The sequence below is a fragment of the Notolepis coatsorum genome (genome assembly GCF_963971535.1).
Source record: "Notolepis coatsorum genome assembly, chromosome: 17".
Taxonomy (NCBI): Eukaryota; Metazoa; Chordata; class Actinopteri; order Aulopiformes; family Paralepididae; genus Notolepis; species Notolepis coatsorum.
Genome location: NC_140181.1, coordinates 42,871,426 through 42,889,916, shown reverse-complemented (window position 1 = coordinate 42,889,916; position 18,491 = coordinate 42,871,426). Strand labels below are relative to the sequence as shown.

Below are 18,491 nucleotides of genomic sequence, written 5' to 3'. Positions count from 1 at the left end.
CAGTCAACCATGCACTACAAAATGTTGACACCAGTTTCAAGTTTCAAGTTTCTTTATTAGTTGACATGCAAAGATACAGAATACCTTCACATGGAATGCTTTTTTCTGTTATGCTCCTATGAGGATCATAGGACGCTTGGATCATACACATACAGCTCATTACAGTAATATTCCACAATTATTACATTTTAGATAGTAATAATGGTACAGAGCCTTGAGACAAACATATGCATATTCACCACCGCAAACAGACTGGCAGCCGTCATAGGCAGCGCCATTTACGGTAGGAGGGGGGAGTGGGTTGGGGTTGTTACAGGGCTGTAGGGGGGGGGGGGAGTGATCCCTCACACGAGGCAGCCGACAGTGCAGCGCCAATGCAGAGGAAGGGGGGGGGGGGGGGAAGGTGGGGGGGAGTGCACAAGCCAAGTCCTGGGTGGGGGAGGTAGGGATTGCGGGTGGGGAAGCCGCTCGCCACTCTTATCTCCCAGAGGGCCTTCGACTCCAGCAGCTCCCTGTTTCGACCTTGGTCCAGGAATTTGTTTTGGCTGACTGACTGGCCCATTTATCCCAGCCACGTCACTTTAAATTTGATTTGAATAGAGTGAAATATAACTCTATTGATTTGAGTGGAGTGAGTTTTAACAACTCCGTCCAAATGACTGAATGCATTATTAGTCCAAGTGTCCAAGTGTCTTATCAGTTCATTTTGGTAGATCCTGTGCGCGGTAAACAGATCCAAAATCTTCTTATTGCAGTCCAAAAGCTTCGATAATCCAAAAATGACCACGTCTTCAAGTTGGTAGCCTGATTATGATGTCCCAATAGGCAGAGAGGGTTAGCCTTATTCTGCTTCTTGAAGAAAATATGCAATCCACTGATTAGATCCATTTAGAGTTGATTTGAGTATAGTCCGGCCACCGGCACGAAGCAGAGCATAGCAGCGTCGGGCTCCATGGAGCAGTAGAGGCGGCGGTAGGAACGGCCTTGAAGGCCTAGGGAGAGAGGAAAGAAATGCGACTTGTCTCTGCAAGAGGTGGGAGGTAACAGATCTACTTTAGGTGGGGATGAGAGCGAGGTTGACACCAGGTCTACTTTAGGTGGGGATGAGAGCGAGGTTGACACCAGGTCTACTTTAGGTGGGGATGAGAGCGAGGTTGACACCAGGTCTACTTTAGGTGGGGATGAGAGCGAGGTTGACACCAGGTCTACTTTAGGTGGGGATGAGAGCGAGGTTGACACCAGGTCTACTTTAGGTGGGGATGAGAGCGAGGTTGACACCAGGTCTACTTTAGGTGGGGATGAGAGCGAGGTTGACACCAGGTCTACTTGGACTACACAATATCATGAGTCTACTCCCCAGTCTACTTGGTGTTCTGCTAAATATAAATGACACTCTGGTAAAATCATTGAATGTGAACTGACTTTGTAACCTGATGCACTAAATGGTTTGTTACACAACCATCTGAGAAGTCGTATTTGGAAACAGGCAAAAGAATATACTTGGCAGGTGATTGGATGACCCATCTGTCTATCACCGTTTATCATGGGCTAACCAATCAGATCAACAAACCATATGATGTAGTAGGAGAGCGCTGAAGAGAAATCTAGCTAATTTAGTTATTGAGTTTATTAGGATCCCCATTAGCTGTTGCATGACAACAACTAGTCTTTCTGGGGTCCACATAAAACATTACATTCGACAAGACTTTTACAGAACAGTAAATAAATAAAAAGAAAACTGATTTCCGAAGTCCATTTTCCTTCAAGCATTGACTTTCATATTTTCCATCATATACCACTTATTTTCTGATTTTCATTTCATTGGAAAGAAAATAATGATAATAATAATAATAATAATAATAATAATAATAATAATAATAATAATAATAATAATAATAATAATAATAATAATGATAATGATAATGATAATGATAATGATAATGATAATGATAATGATGATAATGATAATAAAATAAGAATAAAGTACTTATATCTGCATTTACAGATGCCAGCCTTCAATTCTCTTAAAGGTACAACTACCTGAAATGAAAATAAGAGAAGAATGAATCGCACTGATGAGGGCTCACTCACATGTGTGTGTGCTAAATGTGTGCGCTGCTGTGTCATTAACTTACAATCTTTGGTTTTCTACATGCCTTTTCAATTGTCTTTTGAAACTTGATTTAGTTTTTTCTTTAGAGATGTGGTCCGTCAAATTGTTCCACAGTCATGGCTCTATACAGCACTTTTCACTGCATTGACCCTGTTTTTGCTTTAGGGACTTGATGGCACCCTCTTGTTGCATGTCTCGTCTTGTATGTGTGTATTTCAGAGCTGGGTGTTAATTGGCTATATAGACACGTAGGATGACTCATGTCGCTGGACAATTTTTTTAAAATCTTTTTCCACCTTCTTTTTCCGTTTTTCTCCCATCCCAATGTTAGCCGTTATGCCAATTCCCAATCCCCTTCCTGGTCGTTGCGCACTCTACCCCCTACCATCGGTCCGGGAGGGCGGAGACCATCACATGCTTCCTCCGACACATGTGTACCCAGCTCACCGCTTCTTTTCACCTGGCAGCGCAGACTCTCACTTGGAGAGTGTAACGTGTGGAAGGTCACACTACCTCTCCTAGATCCTTCCCTCGCTGTGCAGGCGCCTCGACCGAACTGTAGGAGTCGCTGTTTACAACGACCAGGACCCACCCTCGCCGGGTTTCCCACCCGCTAACACTGCCAATTGTGTTAGTATGGACGGTCGGCCAACCCGGAAGCACCACAGCTGGATTCGATCCCACTGTCTCTGTGGTGGTAGACAGACGCTTAGTCCGCTGCACTACCCGGCCGCCCGCTAGACAATTCTTGAATGAATGAATGGTCATTGCATTTATATACCGCTTTTCTCTCTTTGACTCTAGACTCAAAGCGCTCCCCACAATGTAGGGTGGGAATGGCCTCCTTTACCACTGGTAGCACCCAACCTTGGGCTATGCAGGCTCAATGGCTGCCATATACTGGCACCAGGCACACATCACACTACACAATGGCTGAACGGCTCAGGAGACAAGGATTGATATCAGCCAATTAAGTGGGGGAGGGATGATTAGGTGGCCTTGATGTCAGAGACCTGATTTGGAATTTGGCCAGTAACGTCGGGCAACCCCCTACTCTTTGTGATAGGCACCCTGGGTTTAACCTGGGCATTTTACTGACAAATTCAGAGGACAGTGTGCTCCCTGCTGGACAACAACACCACTTTCTGACAACGGCCTTGACTAGAACCGGTGATCTGAGTCCGGAGCTCTACCTATGTAGCCATGCTGCTGGACTTTCTTGCCATCTTTGTAAGGAATACAAATACCAAAAAAATATCTGATTCACACCTAAACCACGCCTGTAGCTGCCAGTAGTTCCTCATATGAAGCTGTCACAAGCGCATAACTTGAAGCCTGACTAGATGAATTCTCATGTTCTTGATCTCACTAATCCAGCTTCTATGGGTCCATAGAAGGTTTGTGTGTTCTAACATACAACATTAAGTTTAAAATTCTGGTGCAAGCCTGTTAGCAATACTAGAATGTAAACCTCATTTGGTTGTGATCACTTTCCCAAAGTCAGTGGCCCATTCATTGCTTATGGAGCAGCCCCCAGATTTCCCACCCAGGTGACATCACAAAGTATAAGGGCAGGCCTTTGTTATAGGGCTTTAATTCCTAGCCTTCGGGGAGATGGTGCGTGTTCATAAATATTGACTACATGTCATGGGGCAAAGGAATAGTTTAATGAAACTACTTCAAATGTGTGACGTTCTTCTTATGACCCCATATGAGTTTTTGAAACCTTGTCTCCATTTCTCTCTTACAAACAGGTTCATTTATGAACTGTTCAAGGAGGCTCATGTGAACTTTGACACCAAGTCCTCCGTCTCTGAAGCTCTGGAACAGATCACAGGCTTCCTGACGGGGCGTAAGTACCACCGGTCTGTCTTGCATAGCTTTATCACTCGCATCACATTCTGAATGCATGACTTCATTCAGAGTGCACCAGATTCTTTATGTGCCAAGCCAGTTTTATTTCCAGGTGAGTCCGTTTTGCTGGGTGTAACACTCATATATCACTTGTATATATGGCCTATGAGATTACTTATTTCAGTTTCATTCTGCCACTTTGCTGACAGGAGTGCTTTTCTGATTGGTTTCAGATGTGACGATGGGATGTATGAAATGTTTGTCTCTCAACAGGGCAGGGAATATTCTTGAACACAAATGGATTGCAGAAGTTGACTGAGATCATTCAGGTAAACATGAATGAGTGTCTATATTAAAGGAACACGACAACATTATTGTGAAATGCATGTACTGTCTTCTCCAGAGTCGGACAAGAAGATGGATACCAATTTCCTCTCTGCGTTCAGTAGAAGGCTATCCAGCTGCAAGCTATCTTGTCTAACTCTGGAGAAGACTATAAGCGCATTTCCCATAATGTTGTCGTGTTCCTTTAATACGGTACTGACATTATAATTACAATGATTATATTGATGTCAACATTCTCCTAGTAGTGGCTTTAATAAACTTGTCATGACAGTCACAGAGGCTTTTGCTGTTATGACTGTTTAATAAATGTGTCATGACAGGCTTTTGATGTTATGACTATTTAATAAATGTGTCATGACAGGCCTTTGATATTATGACTGTTTAATAAATGTGTCATGGCAGAGGACTTTGATGTTATGACTGTAAAAGCACATGGTAAAAACAACTTTCTATCACTCATTGATGTGCAATATAAATGTAACTACTGTTCAGTACAGCATATTAACCTATTTGAGCCGCAGATTAATGAATCCAAAGGCATTTGCATAAATAGCAATTTACGAGTGAATGCAAAACTACACACAACACGGGGACAATAGTCTCTTGAAAAATGTGTAATCAAACAACAAAGATAATTTGGTCACCTTTTCAACATAAAAACATCCAACTGTCGATGCCTTTTTTGCTGACTGCGAAAGCCATGCAGCCTGCTTATAAACAGATGAAACGGTTAAACAGAATAGCAGTAGCATACAATGGGGAAAGTCTCACAATTTTCATGTAATTTAAAAGTCAGGGTCACTGGAATTTTCCACCTCAACATGGGCTCATCTGTGAAATAGTGTTGGACAAGAGAACCCCTGATCACAGGTCATCTGCGATCTTGTCTCCCGCTTTCCCTCTAGCTGGTGTTCTGTGGTGATCCTCAAGGTGGTGATAGAGAAGCATATATGGAGTCTCACACTGCTCAGTTCAAGGTTAGTTTCCCCCTAGGAATGTGCATGTCTACACACTTGTTACCACATACAATGCGCTAGCTGATGCTTGACACGTATGTCACAGGTCCATATCCATCAAGAGAAGAACCAATACAAGAAAAATGCTGACGTATGGGCTCCCTCCTCGTCAAAGAAACCAGGTACTGGGGCAGCATGTCACAAGAGTACAAGGTCAAATAAATAAACAGATTTTTGTGGGGCAACTTGCCATTGATTCATCTGGGATTTTCCACCATGTTTATCTGCTGATCTAAATGTGTACTGGTGTACTAAATTCGCCCATTTGTATTTCATTGTTGCAATGTTTATTAATACAGTAGACAGGAAATACACAGGGGCCAAAGCTGTTCCCCTAGCAATGGAATACTTGTGAAAAGGTCTATAAGGTCTAAATTGCACTGCACCAATACGATACTGATATTGGATACCGGGTCGATACTAGGCCAAAAGAGGTATCACAGAATGTCTCCAATACTAAAATCTGACACCAAGAGCCACGTGTATCAAGTCAGAAATCAAAGCCATGCAACTTGTATCCCTGCGTTTTTCATTCATACCAGTAGAAGCACATAGATGTTTTAATGGGGGGGAAATGTATCTCTAATAATTTCTGTCCAAATGACTGTCTCAGTCCACATGGTGCTTCCTTAGTCTTAAACTCCCATTTCAAGCCACACTAACCATAAAAATGCAAAATGATAACTTTTAGAAGGGGTCATAGAAAATGTCAAGCCACAATTTCACTCCCATCGCACGGTGTGCAAACATGACTGGTTACTTCAGTGTTCCCTTGGCGTCTTCCAGGCCACTCATTCACTCCATGATGTCGGGGAAGGTATTAGAATGTTGAAGACAGTTTTTCACAATTACGGTAAAACATTGTTTTTATTAGTTTTTGTTACGCAACAAAAGTGTATTTGTCGTTGTAAATGTAAACAAGTTTTGGTACTGCAGGCACCCGTCATCCTTCAATTTCTCCTTTTCCACATTCACTTATGATTGTGTCGATAGATTGTTCCCCATATCTTCATGGCTTCTGTTTCAAATGGTGAAAAACACTAGACCATTTAGCAAATTACCAAAATTTGCTTTTCATTAGGCTAGCCAATCTTAGCTAGCCAGTGAGTTGTAACATTAATATATCAAAGTACCCACAGCAGCAGTCAAGCAATGGAACAATACCAGATGACTCCACCTATGACAAGTGTCTCCAAAATGTTGTTTGCATTTAATCAAAGGCACATCATTGTGTATAGCCGTTTAAATTCTGGATACATAACTGTTGTGTTTAACTGTTGTGTTCATGAGAAGCTGGCAGCCAGTATAACCTGTAGTAGTGACACAAAGTCATGACTCTTGCTTGAATTTGGGTGTGATTTAATCTGTATCGGAGTGACGGAGCAGACAACACCTTTAGCGCCAATGCATGACAAATAAGGTCAAGTTTGTCTGGAGTGGTGATTCATATTATGAAGGAGTTGCTAGGTTGTATATACAGTACATGACTCTTTATTTATATGTCTGGCGTATGTGTGTGCATCTGTGTCTCTAGGCAACATCCTGAGTTACTGGTGTTTCTCCCCTGGCTTCAGCATGCGAGAGCTGGTACGGCAGGAGGTTCGCTGTATCATCCTTACCAGTGGCACGCTGTCGCCCCTCTCTTCTTTCACCTCTGAGATGCAGATGTGAGTTTGGGCTTCATGAGTTTACATTCCACTCATCAACCTATAAGTCACCCATATTGGTATGTTGTAAGCTTAATAGACTGCTACTCAGCGCAGAAATCTTGCATTGTGATGACATACTATGCCCTCTCTCAAGGATGCAGCCATTTTGCCTAATTTGGAACAATTACTCTTTTGGCTTTAGAGGAAACTATAAGCTGTTATGAAATCCTCTTCTTCCGTCTCATATATCATTCCCACTAGTTTTTCAAGGTTTTACTTGGAGCACTTGCTCTGGTTATTCTTTCGATTATAAATGGCTAAATGGCCCCTGGCTCATTCCCCTCCTGTTTTAAATATACCTCAACCTTTTGGAGAAATCCAATTTTCATTCTATTTGTTCTCAATTATAGAGCCATTATTATTGTCTAGGGTTTTATATTATGTAAATGTGCGTATGCTCTTAGTCGCAGTACGCATAATCACAGTAACATTATGTGGTTTACTCCAATCATAGTCGCATTATTAGTATTAGTCACATTTCTCCAACTGTCATGTTGTGCATGGTGCCTGGGACTGGGAACAGTTGATGCTCCAAAAGTTTAAGAATATAAATCTGAATTATTATTAATGAGCACTTGCCAGCTGTCTGTTTTCCTAATAATTGATTCACAATCAAATGACTAGGCCAGTTGGCCTGGATCCATAAAGTTCGACACAGACAAGAGCCTTGATGGGTGTGGTTGGGTTAATTCTTACAAAGATTTGTACCATTACAAATCGCCCACTGTTCGTAGGATGTAAAAGGCCATCGTTTGATAAAATCCCTATAACCATCCGAAGGCGGTAGGACAGGGACTTGCATTTCGTCATACAGCCAATAACGTCTGGGATGTGGTGTGTGCCTCCTCAAAGTCTAATACGTGCTCCTTGTGTGGGTACCACAGATTTATGATGAGATAAGATATTCCTTTATTGATCCCCTTGAGGAAATTCGAGTGTCATAGCAGCATGGGGAGGGGAGGTACAGGTATGGACAGGGTAATAGAAGAAAGACATACATTTGCTCTGTTCGTGGAAGGAATGACATGCGCATTTACGTATCATCATTTTGCATAACGAGTTGGGCCTACTGTGAGAATATAATATGAAGGTAGTCGGCTGGGTTGCACACTGCTGTTCCCATTCTACATAATTAATATTCTCTCCACTCTGCAGCTGAAATCATGTACCACCCGTTCCCACGATCATAATCGCATAATATCCTCGTCCAAAAGGGTGAGTTGCACAGGGTGCTTACATTTGTACGCCTGCTACAGAGAAAGCCATCGCTGCAGTTTGGATCCATATTGATAGAATAATGTATAGAACGGATATTCCCCACATTCATCAACGCTCCTGGGCTGGTAAACACTGAGCAGGAAATAATCAAACCATGGGCACCTGCAATCCGTCTCTCATGACGAGCCACTGGTTAAAGAAGCAATTTGCCTGATTTGAGCACACAGTTTCTATTTATTCGGTTGCCTGCTTATTCAGCAGGCTGGTGGCTGGATGTTGTGATGTCATCAAGTAGCGATAAGCCTGCGCTTCCTGAAACTGAGTAGCCTACAACATTAGGGGAAATGCGCTTATCGTCTTCTCCAGAGTCAGACAAGAAGATGGATACAGTACCAATTTGTGTTCAGTAGAAACTAGAAAGCCATCTACTGGCTACTAGCCTCCTGCTTGTGGCTGATGCTGGAGATTTCCCTGAATGTGGTCCTTTTAGATCTCATCTTGTGATACAGCTGATTATGTCCTAACCAATCACCTGGGTCCAATCACCAAAAATGGGTCCACTTCAAAGCCACCGCTCTAAATGGGTTCCTTTTCTATTTTTGTTAGGAATGTCTCATCGTCTTGTGCTTCTTCTCACTTGTGGTGTTGTCCAAGGGTCAGTTTTAGGTCCCATTCTGTTTTAATTATACATCCAATTGTATAGACTCCTAAAAACCAGCTATTAGTAAAAATCAAGTTGCTATCTAGTCTAAAACCTTTCTGCTTAGTTCAACTAAGCAGCAAGGTTTAGTGTTAAAACCTGCATTTTCTTTGCAAGTTAAATTCACTCATATAATGATAAAAAATAGAAATGCACATGAAAACTTAATGTAAAGCTTGGAAAAAAACAACATCCGGTTCAATTCGAAGTTGGATAAATCCAGTGCATACAACAACTGCAGTGGTAGGTGATCATTTGAAATGAATGAACTTGAGTGGGAGAGCAATGTATTCAGTACATTTACATCTGAACTGGCCATTGGATATGTGAGGTGTTTTGTGTCTGCTGTGCATCACCTCTTAACCTCCTTGTTGAGGTTTCAGATCTCCCTGTGTCTTGTTCCCACAGTCCCTTCCCTGTCAGCCTGGAGAACCCTCATGTGATTGGACATGACCAGATCTTCATCAGCATAGTCGACAAAGGGCCAGACGGTGTGGCGTTAAGTTCAGCCTTCGACAGGAGGTAGTTATCTCCGTGAACCCATAATTGGATTTTCAAATGCCGATAGGATAAAACCTGTGAAACTTTTCTGAAAGGCGCTGGTGTCGTCACTGTCACTCCTTTTCAGACAACCAGGGGGGGGTTCTCACAGCAAGCGCTTAAACCTAAAACGCCTGCTAATAATGCATTATATAGCCTGCATATACACACAATGTGTTTCCCGGTTTCAATGGGTTAAACTATTAGTACCCATTTGTTGGACAGACAGAGTTCACATTAGGTTATAATTTAAAAATAAAACAACGGTTGCTGCTCTGGACTGGTCCTCTGAGCTTCACTGCTGTGGGGTTTTATACTAAATATTTCCAAATCTTCCACTGTAACGCATTGTGTCGTCTGTAGAGCTTCTTTCTTTCCTTCACGAGAAGTTAATATTACTCTTTAAATGAAAGTGAAACCGGGGGAGCTCCAGTAGCTCACCGCATATCTCGGCGCTATTTCTGCATCGGGGAAAACCGTGCTGCGTCACGGATCTGGTGGACTCCGAGTTCGATTCCCGGACCCGCCGTCATTTGCCAGAATGTCTTCCCCTGCTCTATATCCCGTTTCACCCTGTATCTGTCGGTCATGCTTGACCAGAAAAGCGATAAACGCTAAAAAAAATTAAAAATAAAGTTTAAAAAAAAGAAAGTGAAACCTAAAAATAGCTGCTGTCTGCGCAGACACGTTCAGTTTATAATGTTGTCTGACTTACACGCTTGAAACACATTTTTTATGTGGGCACTGAAATGCGAAAATGAACTAAATTAATTTGATTTCTATAGAAAAAGAAAAAGCATACACTGGTGGGGGCAGTGGGCAAGTAATCAGTCAATGTGGACTCTGTGGATGAACACTAGGGGTGGAACGGTACCCATTCGAACCGTACACCGTTCGGTACGACCTCCACGGTTCGTGGCATGTGTGTATCGTTCGGTTATTGGGACGTTACGTTAGCCGCAAGCTAAGCTAACTAGTGTTAGCCGCGAGCTAACTGTGGAAACGTTCACAGCGAAGTGACTCCACGACACCAGTTCCATTAGTGGGGAGGGGGAGGGGTATATTGACGAGGCTTGACAACAGAGGTTCAAAGATAACTTCACGTTTATTGGCTGTTCGTTTATATTATATCATCAGGGCTTCTACAGGTTCCAACGCCGTGTTACTGTTGACTTTTACTTCCTCATGTGACGTCACTTCAAATACGACTACCAAGACTCAAAAAGCAAAAGCGAGTCGATTAGGTACCATGCAGTGAAAAGCGGCATAAGGGCTTGTGTCCATAGCGGACGTTTTTTTCAAGGCGGACCGCTTAGAAAAAAAGGGAAAAAAAGCTCAGAGCGTTTTTCTGTGTCTCGCGACTGCCGCGGCTCCGCCCCTTCCTCGATGTTGATTACCTTGATGAGCGCGCTCCTTTCCAAAAGTTGAACTAGTTTCAACTTTATGCGCTGGGAGCGCTCCGCCCAAAAACGCTGCCGCCGAGAGCCCATAAACGCGAGGCGCGGCGCTGGGAAGAGGAGCGCGCCTGTCGCGCCTATAGCATAGAAATGAATGACGGGAAGGAGCTGACAACTCATAAAACGTCCGCTATGGACACAAGCCCTTAGAGAATACTTCATAATGTTTCATGCAATTAAAAAGTGAATATATATTTAGTACACATGATTTATTTAATTTATTTATTTTAAACCAGACTTTTCCTTTTTGATAAGAAAGTCTAGTGCTGGTTGAGCATATGCATACTTTATGTTGATGGCCTTTGTCTATAATGTGCCTACAAAAATAGAAAGGTTTAATTATTTAGTTTGTTTGCACTAAGTTATATTTTGACAAATGTTTAATGCGATTAAAAAAATGTATCTAATTAATTACAGGATTTGTAATTAATCGCATTTTAATCGCATAACCATTTTATGCCTGATATTCTATATTCTATAATCATATGGCAGGATGGCAGAATTCAGTACTGTATCTACAAAACCTTCTGTTTAATCATCTTTCATCTATTAATTTGCTTAGATTTTTCAGGTCTGGTCAATTTGAACATGGTGTTATTCACAGTCAAAGATAAAAAAAAATGTATTGATATTCTCATTTGGTTCACCGCGCAGATTGATTGATTGATTGAATGAAAATGTTATTAACAGATTGCAGAATGGGTACAATACAGTACGGCTCAATACACACAATTGTTAAGGGGATGCAGACCAGAGAAAGACTTTCGTCTTGTTTACATCAGGGTCCCCCATTTTCAATTCATAATGAATTGTAAGTAAGGGTGCAACTTGCACCGTGCAATCCATTCTTTGTGGATCTAGCCCACAGTATTTCTGACACTGGGAATACATTCCCTGAGATTCATAGATGTCCCTAGAATCAGATACCAAGAACATGCAAATGGACCATATTAAAAAAAAATCTGTAAATGTGTATTCTAAATTATTATGGAATGAATGAGATACAAAAAAAAGATTATAAAAAAAAAAATTATTTTTTTGTGTGTAATTAATTGAGTTAATTTTCATAACGTGATAATTTGCTGTGTAATTAATTAATCAATCAATCTAATTAACGCGATAAACTGACAGCCCTACAAATGTTGCCTATATTTTTCAGTTAGTTCTGTCTTTGTGTGCCAAACATTATTAAAGGTAAACCTTTTTTTTTACCAAATAAATGAGAAGCATGTTTAAATCAGCAATGTCTCCCCTCTCTCTCCTAGCTCTAACCGTCACTGTCAAAATAATGTGCCTGATGTCAAACTGCCTCATTCTTTCAGTTTTTGCATGATTACGTCCTTGAGAATAACTGGAAAGTTAGATTATTTTTAGGCTATAAATCTTATGCTGATGTATGGTATTTTTGGAGTGTTACATTAAAAAAAAACATAAAAAAAAAAAAACGTATACTGAACCGAAAACCGTGACACCAAAACCGTGATATGAACCGAACCGTAGATTTTGTGAACCGTTCCACCCCTACTGAACACCAGTATCACCGACTGTGGCAAGCCTACTGTACTGTTTATTAGGGAATAGTGGTAATAACTACTTTCTCTCATCCACATGCTTTCCCTGCTCTCATCGGTCCTCACACATTCTCTTTCTAAAGTAATAATAATAATAATAATAATAATAAATTGTATTTGTATTGCACTTTTTGTTCACTAGGATCCCAAAGTGCTAAAAGTAGACTATTATCCAGCCAGCCATGATAAACTCTACAAATATTTGATCAATTGGTGTTAACATTAGTAAAACCTTCATGTGTTGACGTTCTAGTTCTTTTGGCTTCGGTTCTTCTCATGTAATGCACTCGGCCCACTGTCCATCATCACATGCCTCCAGAGCGACGAATGGCAGACATTCATAAAGCTGTCGAAAAATAATTTAGGCTCAGGCAGCCTGCTGTAATGCAGATGCCTTCTAGCCACAAGCCACCCGTCTTTGGCAAAACCAAACCACTGCCCTAGCGTATCACATTGATTGAGCGTTGGCCAATCATATTGTGACTTCCAGTGAATGACGCTAAGCTAGGCTAACGGTGCGGCTGTTCCCTAAGCCTAATGCATGCACAGAGAAGAAAAGGGTATGTATCTGCTTGTCTAACTCCAGGGTAGATGGCAAATAAGCGAATTTCCCAAAAGGTTGGCGTGTTCCTTTATGTACCAATTGTTGTCGCTGCCTTCGTCTCCTTTTTTCTTCTTCTTCCTCTTGTCTTCACAGCCTACAACATGACACACCCACTGATGTCATGGTTTGCAAGGTGACAGGCCTGCAAAACCAAAACCAGTCTATCCAGCAACGATTACAGCTCAAGTTATTACGATGAAAAGGAATGAGGAATGCTGTTATTAAGAAGTGTGACACAAAACGGCTAGTATGATTAACACTGAGTCCACTGTGGTGGAACCAGAGAGGTTAATCACGTGCGTGGTCAAATCTTCATGGTTGACACAAATGTATTGTTAAAACATGGCTAATCAAATACAATTTAGGTTAGGAGTTCAGTAGAGGACATGACCTCATCTGGCCAGGAGAATGGGTCAAGCACCACCCTCATTCTGTGGGTTTGTCTTTTAAGCCATCTGGGAGAAAACGGGTTGGGGGAGGGATGACCAGGTGGCCTGAATACTTTAGACAACAATCTTGTTTGTTTCCGCATCTCTGATTGGCCAGGTCATTTCTGGTCATGTGACATGTACGCCCAATCGTGGGACCGCAAGTTTATACACTGGTTAAGCTTAGGCGCTCTTTCGAAGTTGGTTAAGGTTAGAGTTTGTCTTAGAGCATGGCGATAGAACGCCTGCCCTTCTTTCGACGGTTAAGCTTAGGCACTCTTTCGAAGTTGGTTAAGGTTAGAGTTTGTCTTAGAGCATGGCGATAGAATGCCAGGTAGTTTGCAGGCTGTTAGACCCGGAAATCGGCGCAGAACTTGCTGTCCCACGATTGGCGCACATGTCACATGACCTGACCAATCAGAGCGCAAAACTCGAACGCAGAAACAAACATTTGTTGTCGAAAGTATTCACACGACCAGGTGAGGGGAGAGGAAAGGAGGATACGGGTGTTAACTAAAGGCCTCGAAAGGAAATTCCACACCACTTTGATATAATGCTTAACTTTTTTCCTTACATAATAGGTTTGTCCCTGAGAACATGGCATCTTTAGGCAACACTATTGGTAAGTGCCCGTGAATTTATTTTGATGTCTCTCACTATATGACTAACAGTGCACTTGTAGTATGAATTAATGAATGGTTTATTTTGAACAATATAAAATGATAAAAAAATAACAATGAAAAGATCAAATACAAAGACAATTTACTGTGATATAAGGACCCCCTCGAAAACAAGATAGCATATCTCAAGGGGCTTATCCTTCTAATAAAAAACTTCAAATAAACTAAAATAAAAACAAGAATAAAATAAAAAAGGCAAGATCCTTGTCGGTTACTTATTTATAGAGTATCTCTCAATGCAGGACACACAATTTTGCCCATCGTGTTGCAGGCTTGTCAGGCCACCACGGCTGATTTTCCTCCTCAACTAACCTAGACATTGAAAAGTAAAAAGCCAGTGGAAAAGGTTGCTGATGGTTGAGCCCTGCCTTGGAGCATGTACTGGTCAATACCGTCTTGTCATTCTTCCTGTGAATTTAAATTATCTTTTTTGTCTCCCCTCATCAGCCAGCCTGGGACGCGTGGTTCCACATGGCCTACTGGTGTTCTTTCCCTCTTATCCGGTAATGGATAAGACCCTGGAGTTCTGGAGGGTGAGTTCCTGGCAGGGCTTGAAGTCGGGATTGAGTCAAAAAAGCCACACCTAGACCTCCTGTGAAGATTGTTTTGTTTCAGGTCATCATCCAATTTTCATTCAAGTTAGTCATTCACAGCACTCTTGATAATTTGGAGGACTTCTGTTTTTGATGTAATCTGAGAGTGTAACATAACATACTATGTGTGCTCTTTCACCAGGAAAATGGACATGCAAACCGTATTGAAAACATGAAGCCAATGTTCGTTGAGACTAGGGGAAAGGGCGCCTTCACAGAGGTCAGTGCACTTGCATGTATTTTTCACCTGCAATGTAAAGTACTTGCATATTCGACACTGACACTTCCATCAAAAGTCCCTCGTCGTGTTCATGCATGTTGGGGAAAGGGATTTCTTTTCCCCATTTTTTTCAGGTCTAAACATACAGATGTATTCTATTTATGTCATCTTTATAACAATTGTCAATTGTATGTGGTAAACACAGTGTGTGGGGCGTGACATGAGGCAGGTAATATTTGTTGATGAAATTGTCCCAGGTGAGCACTGACAGCAACAGATTTTGTCCATATCTGATTGTAGGTGATGGATGGTTATTACGGAAAAGTCAATGATCCAAAATCCAAAGGAGGAAGTTTCTTCGCAGTCTGTCGGGGAAAGGTGAGCATCATTTGTTTGTTGTCTTACGCTGTAATTCCTCTCCGATCCAACTACTTCCTCTTCATGTCATGGACCCTTTTCCAGTCCTTAACCGTTTCCTGCCATCAGCTGCACATAAAGTATAAATCAATTCCATAAAAGGTCACTTGTTGTAGTCACTCAGATCCTACTAAAAAGGGAATGAAAGATTTTACTTGTAATGCTTGCCAAAGTAGCTGCTGTGGAAATGTTGGAAAAGACTGCTTTGGAAATAACACAACTGCTTAAAGGGGAACTATCTTATAAATGACCTTTTCCAGTGTTTAGGGTTATTTTCTAGCTATGTGGACTTATAGTAATAGGATCTATGTCTCTAATTCTCGATTTGGCGCATTCTTCCAATTCTCCTCTCACAATAATGTCCCTCCCTCAAGTGAGTCATCTGAAAATTAGCGTATCCGGGATGTCAGGTGGTGCGTATTTGCATAATAACACCCGCCCCCCTCTAGAGCGTTCTGTCTCATCTCAATAAACTCCAGCAAATCGAGCTTCAATGTATTTAGTTAGAAATTGTGCCATTTGTCGCTTGATTTATGAATAGTTTTCGAAAAAACGCTAGATTATCGATATTATATGTGTCCTCATGCACGAACAGAAGCGGGGTCTGAAAAATCGCTTCTCCATACTTTGGTCGGCGCGAACCTCACACACACACGCGCGCGCCGATGGTGGTGAAAGGAACATCTGATTAACCCAAGATTCATAACATAAAGTCCTTACCTCACATCTGATGTCCTGCAAAAAGATGAATCGAATTCCTGATCGCCATTCCAAATATTTATCGTGTTTATTGATCCAACGTTATATATCCAAAACACATAATCCACGCTGCTCTGAGTGTCCCCAGTCAATGTGTTATAACGATACTGCATGCCCGAGAAGGAAAACCTGGACCGGACTTCTTAGATTGATGCACAGCCCCAGCCAGAGGGATTCCAATTATGTGCAATACCATCCGGGAGACGATAGGCGTCGGTATTTGCCCTTTGCGAGCTCAGACCCATTCCCAATGATAACGTCAGGCTGGATGGATGAAAAATTTATCGATATAGCGAATAAAAGAAATATTGATTAAAACCCGAGATTTCTCGGGTTTGGCGGCCAGAGCATGGCGAGTTAACCCGGACTATCTCGGGTTTGGCCTCCAAAGAGGAATGTATTGATATGGTGGCTAATTTGTGTAGTTATTATTTAATTAATTAACTTATTTATTTGCCTTGTAATCTTAAATTAATTGTTTGAATGGTGTTATTGACGGTGAGATGAACCCAATGGATCAATCAACTTCTGGTCTCTCTGAACTCTAAATTGACTGAAGTTCTCATCTTGTCGATGATGGATGGAGACAGACAAATTCAAACTTTACATATAGGTTATTCAAACTAAGAGTTATTGATGAGCATCTATAGATTGCTTATGTCCGATTGAATAAAGGCATAGATTCTACTAATGACCCTTACTAAGTGTCCCTCACCGAACATCCGTGAGTGAGTGGCCACAATTTGCCATGCCGTGGGAAAAAAAGAAAAGCATTAAATGCTGATTTGTCAGCCTCACTGTCACATATTTTGAATATCCATATGATATGCACTTGTCCTGCTACATTTCTTTGCACGGCAGGCTAGTGAGGGTCTGGACTTTGCAGACACGTATGGTAGAGGGGTGATCATCACAGGCCTACCCTTTCCCCCAAAAATGGACCCACGAGTCATGCTGAAGATGCAGTACTTAGACGAGATGAGAAGGAGGAAGGATCCCGGAGTGAAGGTGAGATGGAAACCACTCCAATAGACCTTAGTATGACCTCAGTAGACCTTAGTATGACCTCAGTAGACATTAGTATGACCTCAGTAGACATTAGTATGACCTCAGTAGACATTAATACGACCTTAGTATGAACTCAGTAGACCTTAGTATGACCCTTTACGGTGGCCAGTTTCGAATTGCAGCCTCCCGTAGGTGCTCTTTAAGAGCGGTTTTGAATGTGGGTAGGGATTTACATCTTTTTACGGCTGTGGGTAGGGCGTTCCACATTGTTGTGGCATAATTGCGAAATGTGTTTAGTCCCTTGTTTGTGCCGAATCTGGGTTGCACATGATTTGTGGAGCGACCTCTGGTGTTGTGGGTGTGGTATTCACTGACCTTTGGGAAGTATTTCGACATGTACATGGGTACCTGTGTGGTGTAGTGCATCTTGTAGACCAGGCCCATTGCAAGTTGCTGTACTCTGTCGTCTACTCTAAGCCATCCTAGGTTGTCAAAGTGGGCAGGGGTGAGGTGGGTTCTAGGAGTAAGGTCAAGTAGTAGTCTGACCAGTTTGTTTTCTGATGTTTGTAATCTTGTTTTTAGCGCCTTTGAGGTGCTTTGGTACCATGAAGTGCAAGCATAGTCGTAGTACCCTTGAATGAGTGCAATAGAGTCTTCAGGGTATTCTTGTTTACCAGAGAGGAGATCCGGTACAAGAATCTAGTTTATTGGTTGACTTTTTTGATTACATTGGATGCCATTTTGTCACTAATACTACTGTCTGACATTAGTATGACCTCAGTAGACATTATTATGACCTCAGTAGACATTAGTATGACCTCAGTAGACATTAGTATGACCTCAGTAGACATTAGTATGACCTCAGTAGACATTATTATGACCTCAGTAGACATTAGTATGACCTCAGTAGACATTATTATGACCTCAGTAGACATTAGTATGACATTAGTATGACCACATTAGTATGACATTAGTATGAACTCAGTAGACATTAGTATGACCTCAGTAGACATTAGTATGACCTCAGTACATTAGTATGACCTTAGTATGACCTCAGTACATTAGTATGACCTCAGTAGACATTAGTATGACCTCAGTAGACATTAGTATGACCTCAGTAGACATTATTATGACCTCAGTAGACATTAGTATGACATTAGTATGACCACATTAGTATGACATTAGTATGAACTCAGTAGACATTAGTATGACCTCAGTAGACATTAGTATGACCTCAGTACATTAGTATGACCTTAGTA

At 41.6% G+C, this 18,491-nt stretch overlaps 1 protein-coding gene across 2 annotated transcripts in view; it reads left to right on the top strand.

The window, feature by feature from the left end:
• The window catches only part of rtel1 (regulator of telomere elongation helicase 1), an 83,642-nt gene that overhangs the window by 45,420 nt on the left and 19,731 nt on the right, over nt 1-18,491 (top strand). For both annotated transcript variants that reach the window (XM_084333342.1, XM_084333341.1), the window contains exons 12-22: nt 3,868-3,965; nt 4,241-4,296; nt 5,218-5,289; nt 5,375-5,450; nt 6,863-6,995; nt 9,364-9,477; nt 14,137-14,177; nt 14,683-14,768; nt 14,971-15,048; nt 15,349-15,426; nt 17,086-17,232. In XM_084333342.1, the coding sequence (XP_084189468.1) occupies nt 3,868-3,965; nt 4,241-4,296; nt 5,218-5,289; nt 5,375-5,450; nt 6,863-6,995; nt 9,364-9,477; nt 14,137-14,177; nt 14,683-14,768; nt 14,971-15,048; nt 15,349-15,426; nt 17,086-17,232 (979 nt within the window). The remainder of the gene's footprint in view (nt 1-3,867; nt 3,966-4,240; nt 4,297-5,217; nt 5,290-5,374; nt 5,451-6,862; nt 6,996-9,363; nt 9,478-14,136; nt 14,178-14,682; nt 14,769-14,970; nt 15,049-15,348; nt 15,427-17,085; nt 17,233-18,491) is intronic.